This window comes from Coturnix japonica, chromosome 21 (genome assembly GCF_001577835.2).
Source record: "Coturnix japonica isolate 7356 chromosome 21, Coturnix japonica 2.1, whole genome shotgun sequence".
Taxonomy (NCBI): Eukaryota; Metazoa; Chordata; class Aves; order Galliformes; family Phasianidae; genus Coturnix; species Coturnix japonica.
In genome coordinates this window covers 1-18,369 of record NC_029536.1, presented here as the reverse complement: position 1 = coordinate 18,369, position 18,369 = coordinate 1, and the positions used below count along the sequence as shown (strand labels likewise).

The window sequence follows — 18,369 nt, the reverse complement described above, 5'->3', positions numbered from 1 at the left end:
CCGTGGGGATTTGGTAACCCCAGGATCTTACTAATGAGATAATTGCATGTGCTGGGAAGTTGCCTCTTTTTTGCTGTCTTTCTTTTGCCACTCCAAGGAAATGGTCGTATTGCAAAGCACTGTCACCAAAGAGCCAGGGTCTGTCCCCAAGGTCCTGTGTGTCCCTGGGAGATAGGCTGTTGTTGGTGGAGATTTCAAGGGTTGAAATAAGCTGGGGAAAAAAAATATATGTATATTATTATATATATAAATATATATTATATGTGTATTTTATATAGATATATATAAAACAGTCAGCATAAGAGCTCATCTTTGTGTTTCTTCCAAGTACAAAATCACTTGAAAGAGTGTCGTCTTTATTACTAATTACACACTTGTTTTATTGCTGATGTTATAAAAAAAAACCAACAACCTGAAGCCTGAAAAAAAACATCGGGGGAGACTTAATTTAAGCCAAAAATGCTGAAGTGTTTATTTTCATGGGGTTTTTTAACTTTGTTTTCCTTTTAAATTAGAATTTGCTAGTCATTTTTCAAAGCTTGTTTTTCCAAGTGCTGGGTAATAAAGTTTGTATGTATGGCAAGGAAATGATAGTCAATTTCTCAAGGCAGCACTGTGCCGCACACCTTCAAATATCCACAATACAGAAAGGGTTCAGCATGGTTTATCCCTTAGATAATCATCCATGTCTAACTGTGTGCAAGCATGATATTCTAGGCAATTTTTTGGTACGAATTTTGTTGGGGTTTTCGATGTTTTTTTTTTCTACTGTATTTAGCTTTGTGTTTTGTTATAAATGAGGGCAAGTGCTTGTGATGGCTTGAACTCATGGCATGAGATGGTTTGAATTTTGGTTGGTCTTGTGTGGAGCCCAGTGTTGGTCTTGGATAATCATTATGGATCCTCTCCAACTTGGGATATTCTATGATTCTGTGGTGGATAAATGTGAATATAGAGTGGACAGTAAATAGGAAAATAGGGCTGGAGGGGTGGTGCTCAAAGGGATGCTCAGGAGATGCTCAGGCAGTGATTAGGAGGCCTAGAGGATAATACTCAGGGATTGCTGGTGAGAATGTTCAGGAGATGCTTGGTGGATGTTCGCAAGATGCCCTGAGGAGGCTTAGTTGTTATACAGGAGGATGCCCTGAGGATGCTCAGGAGATGCTCAGAGGAATGCCAGGATGATCCCCTCCTTGAGTTTCACTTCTCTGTTTAGTTCTGGCTCTGCTGATCCACTCACTTGATTGTCTTGCAAATTTCTGACATGACTAATTACTGTTAGGAGGAAGTTTTGGAGGCTTCGCTAATGGATTACATGTTCCCTAACTTGACAACCTTGTTTTCCTGCCCTAACATCAGTGTTTCTGCTCACTGTGGATTTAACCACTTCTTCAACAGGCAGCACTGGCAATTTAAATCAGAATAAAACTTTCCTCCCATACAGAGCAAGACCCCAACCATGGGCAATCCTTGAGCCATCACATGGTAATGAAGATGGACCAAATTCAGCCCCTTTAAGGCATTAAAGCCCCTAACAGCGTTTTGTCTCAGAAAGCTCCATTTTTGGGGGGATGGATTTTTTTTTCTTTCTTTTTATGTGTTGTAGAACTAATACAATTTGAGAGCAGAAAATTTTGCTGCCCTAGAATTGAGTACTTAAAAGCACTGGTAATTGTCAGTGCATTGCCTACAAATCATCTGAATTACCATGCAGTCCAGGATGTTTGCACTAGAAATATTTGCACACAGTTGCCTTTTTGCAGCAGAAAGCAGCAATGTGCCTCAGATTTGGGGAGAAAGGAGCTGTTTCTCAAAGGGAATGAAAAGAGCCCATTTTCTGAATCATTGGCTTGATGCTTTTGGTGGAAAGGGGGGGGGTCTATCCTTACATCTTTCTGTTTTGGTGGCTGCTTCAGCAGCCTGTAAAGTTGCTTTTTGAATCTATTGTGGTAGGTAAGTGATATATCAGTGGATTTTGACCAAAAAAAAAAAAAAAAAAGAAAAAGAAAAAGAAAAAAAGAAAAAGAAAATCAGCTCAGGGTGGGGAGAGGTGTGTTCTAGGGCATGCTACTCACCCTACATTGAGCATCTGCATGGGATCCCAGCCTGGCTGCAAGGCACGAAGGGTGCAGTGGGGCATCACTGGGGCTTGGCAATTCTGTCCTGTCCTCTCTGTGCTAGCCTATCTTATATTCAGTGATCATTGTAGGTCCCTTCCAGCCATCCCATCCCGCTGTCTAGCAGGGCTGGATCCTTGCCTTTGGGATTATAGCTGTAGAAACCTCAACGTGATCCATTTTTCCCCCCAAATCTTGCAAGCTTAAAGAGCTAAAGCCACTGCAATAGGACAGGCCTGAGATGGAGCAGACCAAAATCATTCCAACTGCTTCTCCCTTCCCTCTTCTCTGCTAATGAAGCATGCGTGCATGGGCAATTAGAGGCTTCAACAGATGGTGGAGGCTCAGTTGAGAGCAACACGGCCGTTAAAAGGCACTGCCAAGTGACTGCTCGCGTCAGTGGGGGCTTGTTTACGCTAGCAGGGCTTTTGCATGGTGAGTAGGCGTGGGAAGGCAGCCAGGGGCTTCCAGCAAAGAGCCGCTGAGGTCTGCTTGCCACTCTGTTTCCCCCCTAAGCTGGGGAAGCCCTGCAAGGTGCATGCCTGAGTGCTGCAGATAATCCATTTGGGGGGCTGGAAATTTCTTTTTTTTTTTCTTGTAAAGCTGGGACTGGCCAGATGATGCTCTTGCTTGGATGTCACAAAGGGAGGATGTGTGGTGGCCCAATCCCAATTTCTGCAGCAGGATGCTGCACTGGTGGGTGGCTCTTTGCAGCTGGTTGGAGTATTTCCTCCTACACTGCATTCCTCTCCTGTTTTTAAATGTATGTAAAGATCTGGATGGCATATAGATCAAAGCATGCCCTGCATAGGAACATGCTTGCTCAGAGTTTGTGTTTTTGATGCTTTTATCCACTGCACTCTTCCATAGCTGTGGCATTGTCCAGCTGGAAGCAGGGGTCCATAGCACCTGAGCCTTTCCCATAAGCATTTTGCAAACATTTAATGTCTGCGGTTTGCAGTGTTTTGCTCTCAGCAGTGCCTTTACCTCCTGTGAGCTTCTTCTTTCATTAATACCATTACTCACCTTCCTGAGGAGCTGCCAGTGCCAGTAAACTCCAGCTGCTAAACCGCATTACACAGCTCACTCCTGAAGCCTTTGCAGTTATTAATAGTTATCGATCCATGGCTCATTTCCATTACTATTAGCGGGATGTTCCTTGCTATGGATGAGGGAAGCTGGAGTGGGGGCTGGCAGTGAGTCCCCTCTGTCTTTTCCAGCCTCCCTGAGGTTCGCATTTCAGACAACGGCCCCTATGAGTGTCACGTCGGGATTTATGACCGAGCTACATGGGAGAAGGTGGTCCTGGCCTCCGGTAATATATTTCTCAACGTGATGGGTGAGTGCAGCAATGATACGATGGTGACAATGTTATGATGATGGAGATGATGAGTTGGTGGCAGCATGGTGGTGGAAATGATGTTGAGGTGGTAAGGATGATGAGGTGGTGATGGCAGAGTGGGGGGGATAGTGAGGCGGTGGTAGTGTGGTAGCGACGATGTGGTGGCAGTCATGACTAAACAACGATGTGATGGTGGGGAGTGATGAGTGAGTGAGAAGTTGGATGTGGACAGACGGGAAGCATTAGGAGGGTCTCTGTACCCCGTGCTCGAACCATCACCGAGACGTTTTGGTGACGGATCAAGGAGTAACTCCAACTAATATCTTCCCAGTTTGCAACACCAGTGAATTGCAGGGAGTCAGCGGGGTGAGGTGATGCTAAGGATGGGATGGGAACTCCATGCTCACACCCCGGCTCTTCATTCCCAATGCAGCTCCACCAACATCTATCTCTGTGATCGCCGCTGACACACCAGCGCCCTTCAGCCGCTACCAGGCACAGAACTTTACCTTGGTGTGTGTAGTGTCCGGTGGCAAGCCCGCCCCACTGGTGAGAATTTGTTTCTGAAAATATCTCTAGGTAGGTTCCCTGTAATCACCTGGCAGAGAACAGGGGATTGGAGAGAGAAAGGCTTTGTTTATGTACGCTCACTATGACCTGATAGTCAAAGGTCTTCGTAGGTCCCTTCCAATTGAAATTATTCTATTCCATTCTAGCCCATATATGATTTTTTACATATATATGAATAGATTGTGTCAAAGCAAAGCAAATTCCTACCCATTAGCACCGTAGCATGCTTCTGGAGAGCTCTGGGGACAGCTCCACTTGCAGCTGCCCAAGGGGGTGGTCCAACAGGTAGCCCAGTGCCACTGCCGCATGCTCCGCATCCCTTCTGTCCCCTCCACAGGTGTACTTCAAGCGTGACGGGGAGCCCATTGAGGCCACCCCGCTGCCAGAACCACCAGCTGCCACTGGGAACTGGGCACCTCGCAACCTCCTACACCGTGACCTGGATGACACCAAGGTGCCCCAATCAGTGGCCGAGGGAGAAATGGGGGGCGGGCCCCCCAACACTGCAGAACCCCCGCGGGGGCTGGTGGCTGAGCGGGATCCCACCACTGAAGCCATCCCTGAAACCGTGGTGAGCCGGGAGTTCCCCCGCTGGGTGCACGTGGCGGAGCCCATTTACTATTTCCGCCACACGCACGTGCCCATCAGTGATGGCACCGTGGAGGCGCGGGCCACCCTGACCTGGACCCTCAACCCCCAAATCGATAATGAGGCGCTCTTCAGCTGCGAGGTGAAGCACCCAGCGCTCTCCATGCCCATGCAGTCAGAGGTGACTCTCGGTAAGGACAGCAGTTCTTGGCTTTCTCTATGCATTTATTGCAATTTTGGGTGGGGAGAAGGGGTGGAAATGGTATCTTTTTGCTTTTGCTTCAGTTATTGCATTTATTGCATGTTTTTGTTTGCGTTTATTTGCATTTATCACCTGTTTTTGTGTCTCTCTTTTTTTTTTTTTTTTTTTTTTTGCTTTTATTGCAACTATACTTGTATCAGTTTTTTGGTCTTTTGCCTCCCCAGCTGGCCAGCACCTCATCAAACCCTCGTTCACCCCAACCAAAGGCTGATGACCCTTTTCTCCCCATCCCTTTTTGTTGCAGTTGCTCCCAAGGGCCCTAAAATCATCATGACCCCAGTGAGAGCACGCGTTGGAGACACTGTTCGGATCTTGGTGCAGGGCTTTCAGGTCAGTGTCCACATGTGCTGTCCACATTGCCATAGGGTGATGCTGTCCTTGCATCCATCCCAGCATGTCAAGGTTGCCCTGTGGCTATAATGCTGGGACAATGGGGACTTGAGGGTCACGAAACCCACCCTGTTGTCCTCTCTATGCAGAATGAAGTCTTCCCTGAGCCCCTCTTCACATGGACCCGTGTGGGAAGCCGGCTCCTGGATGGCAGCGCCGAGCACGCTGGGAAGGAGCTGGTGCTGGAGCGAGTGCCAGCTGAACTCAATGGCTCCATGTACCGCTGCACTGCGCAGAACCCATTGGGTTCCACTGACACCCACACTCGCCTCATTGTCTTTGGTACAGCATCGCCCTTTCCCCACGTGTCCCCTTCCCTTTTTCTTCCCCCTTAACCCATTTCTCTGCTGATTCTTTCCCTTAGAAAATCCAAACATTCCCCGAGGAACAGAGGACTCCAATGGTAAGTGGTGCTGGAGGTGAGGTGAATCCAAGAGGTGGTGGCCCCATGAGGTCAGGCTGTAGGGGGCTCTGAGCACCCAGTCAAGCTGTAGGTGGCCCTGTTAATTGCAGGAGAGTTGGACAAGATGGCCTTAACTAGTCCCTCCCTGCTCAACAGATAGTGTGATTCTGTGATCAAGATGGAAGTCACTGAACTCTCCATCCCTTTTCTCCTCCTGCCCAGGTTCAGTTACCAGCCACCGCAGCTTCAGACTAGTTTTGGCACTCACCCTAACAGTGATCCTGGAGCTAACGTGAAGCTTCGCTTGCCTCTTCTTCTGTACAGCTCTGCCCATCATTTACACCTCTGCCAATTGGTTCTCTTTTTTTTTCTTCTTTTTCTTTTTTCTTTCTTTTTTCTTTCTTTTTTTTAATGCTATTTACAATTTCAGTCTCTGTCTATGTCTTGGCTTCCTCGAACAATTTAATTAAAAGAGAAGAAATCTGCCTCTGTAGAAGCTGCACTGAATGTTTCGTCCTCCTGTCTGTAGAGGCAAGGGAAGGCTTGGGGTGGGAACTGAAGGAAGATCTGGGGACTGGTCTGGGGTACCTGAGACCAGCTTGGGGCACCCAACACCGCCATGGGGAACCAATAGCTTTCCAAGGTCTGGGGGAGGGACACACTTATGCTATGATGCCAGGGCCCAGTGTCCATTGGAGAGGAAGCAGTAGGGACCATGTCCCTCCATTTGTACCAACCCTAGTTCACACCCAGGCTGGTAGAAGGGATGATCCTGACCCCAATGTGCTACCATACCAGGACTCAGATCTGTGGCACAACAGCATGAGTGCCACTGGGGTTGTAGACCCTAAAATGACAGTGCCCCACACCATCCTTCTGGTGCTAAGACAGCACTATGCAGGCATTCGCTCCCCTGACATTTCCCCTAGGAACTTAATCCTGAAGGATTAGCCAGCAGACGTGCAGTGCTTCGGCTTCCCAAAGCCCCATACCTCGTGTTAAGTATTATTACTATTATTACTATTATGATTAATTATTATTAAGCAGATTCACTTCCTACCACTCACTGTTGCCAGCAATTTCCAGATCTCATAGGAACTGAATAAACACACAGTGGCTCAGGAGTCGCTACTGATGTGCAAAACCATTCAGCATTGTAATTTTTGCTGGAAGCTATGCAGGGACAAGTTTGCTCCAGAGGCCCCGGATGGATGGGAATTAGGGGGATTAGCCGCTCTGTTTTCATCCTGAAGCAAAAAGAACCAAGCATTCGAATCCCTGCCGGCAAGAAAGGATGCCAGCTGCTGAATCCCCAGCTCTACAAACCAGCTGCCCTCTGCTCCAAAGTAGGTAACAAACACTTTCTGCATCTGTTTAAGATGAGAACCTTTCTTACAGGGAAATCCGTGCTATTTGGGTTACCCGTCTGCTGTAGACCACACAGCACAGTTCCCAATGGCACAGATACTCCTTGCTGGGTCAGAAATGCAGTAACCCCAGTTGCACTCTGGGGCTCTCATCCAAATGCAGTTAAACAACTGTTATGCCTGCTTACTGTGCAAATGGGGATGTACAGACCCCCAAATCTCTGTTCAAGTGCAACATTATCACCTAAACCATGGAAATGAGTGTAAGGAAGGCAGTGCCATCATGCACTTAATTGCACCAGCTTCAGAGCAGTGCCACCACTGGGAGAGGATCAATGAGCCGATGGGCTCAGCATTCCAAATCCGCTATCCATATGGGACACTTGGCTCTTTTCTTGTTGATAATTGTAGGATCATGGAATTGTTAAGATTGCAGAAGACTTCTAAGATCATCGGTTCCAAGTGGAGATCATCTAGTTCAATCATCAAACCACAACCCATCCATTATGGCAGAATATCTATCGATGTGTAGAGAGAATGGAAGTTGGGACCATGTCGTTACTAGAACAGCCCAAATGATGACCAAAGGTACGCATGAAGCTCTCGCTTTGGGCAGAGATACCTGATTTCATGTTGTCTCATGAAGTGCTGGAGCAGCTGTGTCACTTCATCTGCCATAGGAGCAGTGGTGATGGAATCGTGGAATCATTAAGGTTGGAAAAGACCACTATGCTCATCAAGTCCAAACATCAATGTGTCTTCACCTTCTGTGATTCTACGTGGAATTACAAAGGACATCAATTAAATCCTCTCTCTCCCCACCATACTCCCATTGTTGAGGATCTGATAGTGAGTAATGTGGGAGACTGTGAGGTTATGGAGCTGCTCTGCTTGGTTCATTATTGATGAGAGCTGACAGATTCTCCACTGACAATCTGTCTAAGAGATACAATTAGCTTGTGAAAAATTAATCACACTTCTTAGGGATGACGCAATCTGAAAACCCCAAGGAATGGCATTATCAATGTTCCCTAATGTCAGTGGACTTTGAAAAGGTTTTAGCAAAATTTGGAGGCAGCAATTACTTTCAATTAGGATGACAATTGCCTAGACATCACCTCAGCTTGCAATTGCTGTGTTCCATGCTCAAACACAATCCCTGCAAGGTTCAAGGTTCTTGGACCTTCTAAGCCCTACAAAAGCATGTGCTGATGAGAGAAACCACACGCTGCAGTGTGCCCCAGGCCAGGGCTTTTGCAGCCTTCAGCTCAAGGATGCAGCAAATCAGAGACTGGGAGGCCCCCAGGTCTGGGAGTTATGGGATGGGGGCACACAAGCAGGGATGCATTGTGTGGGAGTGACTCAGTGCCCTGCTGCCTCTGTTCTGTCATTACTGGGCACAGCTACTTGGCTGGCTTCACAGGGCTGCTTACAAAGGCGTGTATAATTCATGTTCCCTGCACAAGGAGCCCTCTATGCAGATCTTAGTGCTGATTAACAGCCACAGCAGCAAGAGATGTAAAACCCCAGGGCCTTTACAGGACAGCATTACAGAACTCTGAAAAACAGAGTACTGCACAAGGTGAGTAGGTACTGCAGCCTTGCGATGAAACCTGGTTCCACCAGACTCCAGTGGTGCCTCAGTGTCCCTATGCCTCAGGTAAGGAACTAGCCCCCTACCCCTCTCCCCATAGCTCATTATCCACCTGTCACTTTCAGGCTCACCACCAAGCGAGTTCAGTGGCTATTGGGATCCTTCCTGTCACCCTTCATTAGTGAGCGTGCTGCCAAGTTATTCATCTGGCGCCGTGGAGCAGCTGCTCTGCGTCGGACCAAAGGTCTGCCCAGCTGCACGCTGCCTCCTCCCTTTGTTCCCTGTGCTCAGCTTTCACCTGGCTTCACCCCTCAGAGAGACAGAACAAGGAAATAGAACCTTTCTTGGGTCAAGCGAGTTGTTTTCCTCTTCCAGCACTATTAAATAGTAAAAATGGAGTGAAGCAGCATCGGCAGGATACACAGAGGATCTAGATTCCTTCCCATCAGGTTTGTGTTCCCTGAAAGTTCTCATGGAGTTTCTTTGTTTGCCAAGCTCTGTGTCACAACTCCCTGCTAGTGACACCTGAGCCCTCCCTGTCCCACCTTGCTCAAACACAACAAGCTCCCATGCAAACCTGCACGCTCAAAGTCACCTTGCCCAAAACTTCTGGCCGGTTCTGCTGGGGGCTCGGCAATCATTAATCACATTCTTCACATTCTCAAGTGCTTGGCACGGAAAAATGATCCAGTGGGTAACTGTGCTCTGGCAGTCCGACATGCAGCTGACTGGCAAGCTGCTTCTTTCTGCCACTGCTCTGCTCCTGCTGACTTTTGCATACAGATTTTACAAGTCCCGCTCAGCACCTGGAGGCAACAACCCAACATCCGATGCATGCAGAGAGAAGGGGAGAAGGAAAAATGCAGCCCAGGATGGGCAGAACATGGAGGGGCTGCGGCACAGGCGAGTGTTTGGGGAACGGATTGGTGGTGATGCCCAAGCAAGTGTGTCTTCAGCCGATCTACAGCAAAAGGGAGAGAAAATTCTGCCAGTGAGTGAAGAGGAAGATGGATGGGAGGCAAAATCTCACAGCATCAGTGATCTGAATGAAATGCTGAAGGAGGAAGGTGGTGCGAATGGACACAGCATGCTTGTCCCACACGTCGTGCTTCCCAACCAGACGGCAGGGGATGGAGGTGCACGAAGCACCGAGCAGGATTTGGCCAGTAGAATCAGCAGCCAGGAGGGGAGCAGAGAGATGATCCAGACCCTCAGTGTCACCTCGGAGCTGGGGGTAAAGATAACAGCAAGCTGCAGGGAGTCAGACACCTCCCACTCTTTCTCCTCGATTGCAAAGATCCAGGTGGAGGAGAGCTACATCTCTGAGAGGAAGGCACAGGATGGGGACCAGCATCTATCTCCTGGCCTCAGAGGTAAAATCTATGACTACTACGTCCAGTCCATCTCCCATTCAGTATCAAGAAAAAAATCTCTCCCATCTGCATTTATGGGTACAGCCTTGAGCTGCAGCTTGGAGCATGTCAGGGAAGAGCTGCAGTGCTTGGAGCGGGTCAACACAGAGCAACAAAGACTGGAGAAGGTCAAGGAAGAGCTGCAGACATCAGAAGGGGTCAAGGAAAAGCTACAGAGCCTTGCCACTCTGCTCCCTGAGGTTCACTCCCAGGAAACAGCCGTGGCATCTCAAAACCCTACCACCTCTCTTACTGTCCCATCAAATGCGGAGAACTTAGAGAAGGACCCCAAGCCCCCAGCTCCCACTCACAGCATCAGTCGTAAGAACAGCGTACTGCAGATTGCAGAAAACTCTCACCTCCAGCTGCCCATGGATGGGTTCTGTGTCACACCAGCCAGCGTGCCACCAGCAAGCCCTCAACTGGATCTGGTGGACAAAGCCAACTTACTCCAAACACCACCCTCCTCCCTAGACACCCGTTTGAACCTGGGGAACTGCTATGAGGTCCTCTGTAGGGCCAAGGCAGAGAAGCTCGGCTTCCTCCAGGAGGCTGCCTACAAGTTGATGAGTGACAACTACCTACAGGTGCTAAGGACACCTTCCATCTACTGCCACCTCACTGCCACTGAGCGGGACCTCATTCTTCAGCGCAGAATGAAGGGGAAGATGTGTGTTGTTGTGGCAGACATCATCACACATGAGCTTGGCCTCAGTGCTAGCCGGCTCTGCTGCTATGATGACAAAGGGGACCGCTGGCATCACCTTTGCCACATCCCACCAGAGGTGGTCTCCCAGGGGTGCGCCATGTGCAGCATGTTCAACTACCTCTTTGTGGTGGCAGGCTGTGAAGGCTCGGGCCGTGCACAGAGACCTTCCAACCGCGTCTTCTGCTACAACCCACTGACCAACATCTGGAGGGAGATCTGCCCCTTGAACCAAGCACGACCTCACTGCAAGCTAGTGGCTTTGGATGGCTGCCTCTATGCCATTGGTGGAGAGTGCCTGTACACAGTGGAGCGGTATGACCCACGATATGATCGCTGGGTCTTCATTGCCCCGCTACCTCACGACACCTTTGCTGTAGCCCACATGGCCACAGTGTGTGACGGGGAGATCTACGTGACGGGGGGCACCTTGCGCTACGTGCTGCTGCGCTACGTGGCCCGCGAGGACGTCTGGACAGTCAGCCCAGCTGGCGGTGGCAAGGACAGGACAGTGGAGATGGTGAGTGTCAACGGCTTCCTCTACCGCTTCGACCTCAATCGCAGCGCGGGTATTGGTGTCTATCGCTGTCGAGCCAAGGCCAAGCTGTGGTATGAGTGTGCCACCCACACCAAAGCCTACTCAGCCTGCTTCCAGTGTGCTGTGCTGGGCAGCCTGGTGCATTGCATTGGTCGCCACTTCCACATCCGCTTCTTGGCCGACCACGTCTCACCACGCTTCGGGACCAAGGAGCTCCAGCCTTTTCCTTCACCCCGGGGCAGCCTCATCCCAGTTGTCCTGGTGTTGCCGTGGGCGGGGATGGAGCAGACACAGGTCTGAGACACTACGAGATTGTGACAACCAGGTAACAGAGGTCACCAGACTTCATTTACAGCTCTCTATTGGACTAATGCTATCAGAAAAATGTCACATTCATTTACCTTCCACTGTTGGACCAATGGCACCCAGGACAAGGCCACCGCTTCATCTTCCCATTCCCTGTAAGTGGAAGAAAACAGACTGCACTTAAACAAACATAAACCTAGGACTGGAGACACAGGAAAGAGCAAAACTGGAGCTGGGCGGACTTGTTTGCCTACAGGTATTTAAATGCAGGTGTGTCTGCTTGAATGCAAATAAGCTTCCAGCTACTTCCACAGGAAGGTGATGGGGAGCTGCACCCAAACTGCTCAAACAGCCCCATTTGGAAGCAGACGCTGATGCAACCACAACAATTTGGTCCAAACGCATACTACTGCATGGTGCATAAGATGCTTGGTAGCATCTTGCTCACCCCAATGGGCTTGAAGGCTGCATCCTGCTATAGTGACGATACAGAAAAACTAGGGAAAGCTGAGCATCCCAGGGATGCGGGAGCTCAGCGGGATCAAACACAAAGACCTCAGCCCAGATTTATGCCAAAAGGTTGAAAGATGGGAATCAGGACCTTGTGTGGAACCCAGCACAACGGGGTCACCGCCAGCACTGGGAGGGCAGCAGAGATGAAAGGAGCTACCAGGAGAGCAGGCAGCCAGCCGGGCAAATGTAATGAGAGTCATTTGTGGAGAACAAACCTCAGCAGGCACAGGGGGGGAATGGAGCTGGGGGAAGGGAACACACACCCTCCCTTCATTCTGGGAAGAAAATGTGGCCATTTGGAGGCTGTCCAAGCTGCAATAACAGGCTGGTGAAGGACTATTTAATTAAAATCCACACGGCGTTTGAACAGAAAAGGGCTCAGAATGAATAAGCATGGTGATAAAATATTGTAAGGGAAACCATTGATCACAGCCTGAACCTCTGATGAAACACCTGAGGCAAGCAATGAGTCAGCTGCAGGAGCACGGGTGAAGGTAGTTCTGCTGTGCTGCTGGAAGGGGTGTATCCCTCTGCCTCCCCTAGGTCCCATTTTAGGGCTGACCACCACTATGGTAGTACCTCTGTCTGGAGATGGCTCCTTTATGGAGTTCTGGTGGTGACCCTTGGCTTTGGTGAGCGCCCATCTTGACTGAAGGCCTCGGAGTTGGTGAGTCCTTTTCCTTAGATACCCTCTGTCTTTCTATCTCCAACTATATTTGTATTATTCCAACTGTGCACTATACTTGTATTTCTTTGACTGCTCAAATATGCATTGGCTCCAGGAAAAGTTTTCCCTCCCTAGCACAGTCCTTTGCTTAAAGTGTTCATGGCTTCTGATTCACAAGCTTCAGTGAGGAGGGAATATCTTCCAGCTTGTTCAGGGGAAGGGTGGCTGGATGCTGAAAGCATGTTGAAGGATGCTGGAATGTCAATGACCAGCAAGAATCTGCTGGTGTGGAGGTATTCTCCACTGGATGACTGGCTGCTACTGCAACCTGTGAAGTGATTTCAGTCCTCAGCCAGCCCAGGACCTTTGTCCAGAAGCAATAGACATTCACTGCTACTTCAGCTCTCACCAGACTTGAACTCATGGATACTCCAGGGTTGATTTTATCAACAAGGTTATTCATTCTCGTGATTAATCAATATATCTTCAGTCCTTCTTTCCCACTGTGTTTCATCCTAGGCCCAGGCTTCATGCTTCACGTGTTACTCTTCTTTTGAACTTGTCCAAAAATTCATTATCTTCTTTCATCCGAGCTAGACCAGTCCATTCCATCTGTCTTATGATTTGAACTTATTAACTACTAAATAGCAATGTCAGCATTATTATTGTCTACCTCTGCTGTCTTATAGTCTAACAGCCCTACATGGGTCATGGTTCAGGGCTATACAGGGGATACATGATTAGCAGATTGGTTGAGAACTTTACTATTTTCCCTATCAGTGACACACAAACACGGTCCATATTTCACTGGCAGATGAGGATTCCCAGCTCTGCAGCTTTTGTTGTTGTTGTTGTTTGAACCTTCAACAAAAAGGAATCAGATCCTCTTGCGTTTTACACCACATTCATTGCTTTTAATGGACGGTGGCTGCATTGACATCTAAGTGGCTTTTTTATTTTTATAATTATTTTTTGGACTTTTGTTGTTTTATTTGGTTTAGAAGTGGAATTTCCATCATAAATAAAGTGCCACTTACACTCTCTGAGGGCACTGCACACATTAGGAGGCTTCCAAGTCCAGTTTAGGACATTTCTCTCTTCGCTTCTTTTCCCCCCCCCTTCGCTTCTTTCTTCCCCCCCCCTTCGCTTTTTCCCCCCCCCTTCGATTCTTTCTTTCCCCCCCTCTTGCTCTTTCTCACTCCTTCGCTTTTCCCCCCTCTTCGCTTCTTTCTTCACCTCATTCGTCTTTCTTCCCCCCCTCTTTGCTTCTTTCTTCCCGCCCTCTTCGCTTCTTTCTTCCCCCCTCTTCGTTGCTTTCTTCCCCCCTTCGCTTCTTTCTTCCCCCCCCTCTTGCCTTCTTTCTTCCCCCCTCTTCGTTCTTTCCCCCCCATCTTCGCTTCTTTCTTCACCCCCTCTTGCTTCTTTTTCCCCCGCTTCGCTTTTCCCCCCTTTCGTTCTTTCTTTCCCCCCCTCTCTTCGCTTCTTTCTATGGCGCCACCGTTTGGCCAATGTGTAGAACTGCAGCTGAGCTCTTCCCGCAGCATCTGGTGCCAATACGTGGCGAATCTGCAGAGCTGCGGCCGTTGGGTGCGAGCAGCAGGGCGCATGCGCCCAGAAACACGGAAGTGGCGATGGCGGCCATGAGTCTGGAAACTGAATAAATATAAACATTTGTACAAAGTACGGAACATATTTGTACAAAGTACGGAGCTTTGGTGGGTGGACAAGAAGCAGCTCCCGAAAAGGAAGACGCGGAACAAGAGGAAACGGGACCCGGACAAGAAGAGGGAATAGGCGGAAAACGGCGGGAAACCGGGAACAACGCGCGCAGCGAACTGCGCGTGCGCAGCGTCCGTACGGAACTGGCGCATGCGTGTTGAAGTGTGTGAGCTGGCGCATGCGTAGTGCGGCTACAGAACTCGCGCATGCGTATTGGAGTACTAGAATTGGCGCATGCGTAGTGCGGCTACAGAACTCGCGCATGCGTATTGCGGTAACTAATTCGGCGCACGCGCAGAGATGCATCAGAACTCACGCATGCGTACTGCCGTCCTAAATCTGGCGCATGCGTACTGCCGTTCCGCAATTAGCGTTCCGCAATTAGCGTTCCAACTGGCGGTTGCTTGTTGCCGTTCCGGACTCTCCGGACACGTGTTGCGAGTCTGGATCTTGGTTCAGGGTCGGCCCTTCATAACGCGGCGCACAATCTGCCTGTGGCTGCGCGGACTGTCCTTCCTGAATAAGCCAATACGTAGCCCGGCACTGAAACTCGCGCATGCGTATTGCTAGTCCGGAGGCTGCGCATGCGTACTGCCGCTCCGGAATTCGCCACAACGTCACCCCACAACGTCACCCCACAACGTCACCAATTGTATTGGGGACTGTGCCGGATGCAGTGCTGGATGCGGTGCTGGCTGCTGTGTTGCATGCAGAGCTGGATGCTGCCTGCAGTGCTGTATTGGCTGCAATGCTGGGTGCTGCGATGCTGTATTGGCTGCAATGCTGGATGCTGCAGTGCTGTATTGGCTGCGATGCTGCTCTTTCTCATTCACTCAGTGTTTTCTGCCACTCACTGTCCAATCATTCTTTGTCTTTCATTTTGTCACCATTCACTGCCACTCATTGTCCAATCATTCTCTGTCTCTCATTCTCTACCCATTCACTGCCACTCACTGTCCAATCATTCTCTGTGTCTCATTCTGTAACCATTCATTGCCACTCATTGTCCAATCATTCTCTGTCTCATTCTCTACCCATTCACTGTCACTCATTGTCCAGTCATTCTCTGTGTCTCATTCTCTCACCATTCACTGCCATTCACTGTCCAATCATTCTGTGTCTCATTCTCTACTCATTCACTGCTACTCATTGTCCAATCATTCTCTGTGTTTATTCTGTAACCCTTCATTGCCACTCAGTGTCCAATCATTGTGTTTCATTCTCTAACCATTCAGTGCCACTCATTGTCCAATCATTCTCTGTTTCATTCTTTAACTATTAACTCCCACTCACTGTCCAACCATTCTATGTCTCATTCTCTACCCATTCACTGCCATCATTATGTATCAGCACTGTGCCCCCAAATGTCTTAGTTCTCTGCCTCTCCATCTGTCCTAATTACCTGCCTCTAATTGTAATTAGTGTCTGCCTCTCATTGTCCCATCATTGGCTGCTTCTCATTGTGTTCCCATTGGCTGCCTGTAACACCATTGATACCTGCACATCTACAGTGTTACAGTCCAACATCTACTCATCATCACCTTCCAACGTGGCTCCTTGTGTAACACCTTTGATACCTCCACATCTACACACAGTGTTACAGTCCAACATCTACTCATCGTAACCTTCCAACATGGCTCCTCATTGTGTAACACCATTGATACCTCCATATCTACATAGTGTTACAGTCCAACATCTACTCATCATCACCTTCCAACATGGCTCCTTGTGTAACACCATTGATACCTCCACATCTACATAGTGCTACAGTCCAACATCTACTCATTGTCACCTTCCAACATGGCTCCTCGTTGTGTAACACCATTGATACCTCCACAACTACACAGTGTTACAGTCCAACATCTACTCATCGTCACCTTCCAACATGGCTCCTCGTTGTGTAACACCATTGATACCTCCACATCTACACACAGCTTTGATGCCAAACATCAACCCCCCATTGACACCTCAACATTCCCCCCCCAACCATCTCTGCCCTCCATCATCTCAGCATTACTGTAGTATCAGAACCGGAACTTACCTCCTGTAGTGCTGTTCTAGGCCGAGCAATGTGATGGTGGAGAAGCCAAGTCCTGGAGCTCCATCCAGCAGCTCTTGGTCCAAGGCAGCAACAGAGCAGAAGAGCTTCTTCATGTGGGTAGATGTGACCTCAGCGAGGAGCTCCAGCAAATACCTGCTGCCTCCCAGTGCCAGCCCTTATATGAGGGGGCGGAGCCAGCCCTGCAGCCAATCGGATGCGTTGCCTGCACTTGGGCTGTACTGCTGTGTCTCCGCCCCATCATGGCTTCCAACCATGACTAAGCATTTCTATTATATCACCCTAATTATATAATGATATCATCACCCCCCATCATTCCAATGTCCCCCCCCATAACCCCCCATCTTCCCAATGTCCCCCCAGCATCAACCCCAGAGCGGTGCCCACAGTGTCACCCCATTGCGACACTGAGATCTGCACCCCCGTGTCCATATACTGTGCTGTCGTTTCTTCTCTATCCATAACCCTCCCCTTTAAGAACAAATAAATATAATTATTAACCTGTTATTGCTTTATTTTTGGCTTTGTTCCTGATTGGAGCTGTTATGTAACATCCTGATTGGGCACCTGCTGAGGGGAGGGGCCAACCCCATGGGCACAGGTGGGGGCCGTTGAGCTGTGGATTGTGATTGGTTGGAGCCTGGCTCCTCCCCTCCTTGATTCGTATTTAAGGGCTGGGAAGGGCAGGGGGCAGCATCAGTTCCTGCTCAGTGCTCCTATGGGAGCATTGGGGGTAGTGTCTTCTCCTTCCTGCTGCTTTCAAGGTCTGGATACCATGTAGGATGTGGCTCTGCTTGGAGATCCTTTCCTCTGGGGTATAAGGTGAGTGTCTGGCTTTGCTATGGGGTAAGGAATTTCTTCTTCTTTACTGTTCTGATGTCTTCTCCTTTTGGTTGCTTCTAACAGCACTTATGGATGGGTATGAGAAGGAGCCGAATTCTGGAGCCTGCTTCCTTTGGATGGAGGGCTCAACCCTCAGAATAGGGTGAGTGATCCCTTCTTTATATTTGGGGTTGAAAGGAGGAGGATGGAACGGGTCCCTTGGGGATGCTCCATCCCTAGAGGTGTTTGAGGCTGTGGGACCCTGGTGTGGTGGTTGGTGACTGTCCCCATAGCAGGGGGTTGAATGGAGATGGTCGTGATGGTCTTCACTGCTGATCATCATTTGATTCTATGCTCATATATTGCAGAGTATCAGCCCCAATGTTGGATGCTATGGGACGCTGTTCATCATCATCTCCATCTGGATATGGAGCCATTGGCTGCTGCTCTCTGGACTCGGTTCTACAGCCAGTTCTTCATCCATCTCATCATCTTCCCATCCACTCGGTGTCTTCATCACTTGGACATGAGGACACTGTGGGGTCCTGCATCAGAGGCCTTGTTGAAGTCTAAGTAGATGATATCAGCAGCTCTTCCTTCGTCTACTGATGTATCAGTGCCATCATAGAAGTCTATGAGGTCAGTCAAGGAGGATTTGCCCTTGGTGAGGCCGTGTTGGTTCTCCATCATCACCTCCTGCCTTCCATGAGCCCTGGGTCCTTCTATGAGGATCTCCATCATCACCTCCTGCCTTCCATGAGCCCTGGGTCCTTCTATGAGGATCTCCATCATAGTAGGACCCAGGCGCTCACAGAAGGCAGGAGGTGATGATGGAGAATTCCTCAAGATAGGACGCCAGGGCTCACAGGAAGGCAGGAGGTTGATGAATTGGAGATGCGCTAAAAGAGCCCGGTGTGGCGCAGGTAAGGCAGGACGTGATGATGGAGATCCTCATAGGAAGGACCGGGGCTCATGGAAGGCAGGACGTTGATGT

The 18,369-nt window shown here is 49.3% G+C and overlaps 2 protein-coding genes across 9 annotated transcripts in view; both read left to right on the top strand.

The window, feature by feature from the left end:
- The window catches only part of IGSF21 (immunoglobin superfamily member 21), a 66,510-nt gene extending 58,947 nt beyond the window's left edge, over window positions 1-7,563 (top strand). For 5 of the 8 annotated variants that reach the window (XM_032448768.1, XM_032448774.1, XM_032448767.1 and 2 more), the window contains 7 exons: window positions 3,338-3,456; window positions 3,893-4,008; window positions 4,367-4,808; window positions 5,124-5,209; window positions 5,359-5,551; window positions 5,634-5,672; window positions 6,846-7,322. In XM_032448768.1, the coding sequence (XP_032304659.1) occupies window positions 3,338-3,456; window positions 3,893-4,008; window positions 4,367-4,808; window positions 5,124-5,209; window positions 5,359-5,551; window positions 5,634-5,672; window positions 6,846-7,300 (1,450 nt within the window). In that variant the 3' untranslated portion in view covers window positions 7,301-7,322. Of the gene's footprint in view, window positions 1-3,337; window positions 3,457-3,892; window positions 4,009-4,366; window positions 4,809-5,123; window positions 5,210-5,358; window positions 5,552-5,633; window positions 5,673-5,894; window positions 6,175-6,845; window positions 7,323-7,450 lie in introns of those variants that run through there. The other 3 variants (XM_032448771.1, XM_032448772.1, XM_015882789.2) reach the window with 3 other exon arrangements.
- A 1,696-nt stretch (window positions 7,564-9,259) lies between these two features.
- Window positions 9,260-13,437, top strand: KLHDC7A (kelch domain containing 7A). Its single transcript, XM_032448765.1, has one exon. It carries the CDS (start codon window positions 9,316-9,318, stop codon window positions 11,587-11,589), a length of 2,274 nt encoding a protein of 757 aa, XP_032304656.1. The 5' UTR covers window positions 9,260-9,315; the 3' UTR covers window positions 11,590-13,437.
- The last annotated feature ends 4,932 nt before the right edge of the window (window positions 13,438-18,369 follow it).

What these genes read in the sequence shown, in the direction of transcription:
- KLHDC7A (XM_032448765.1), top strand. Translation starts at nt 9,316, where the DNA reads ATGATCCAGTGGGTAACTGTGCTCTGGCAGTCCGACATGCAGCTGACT.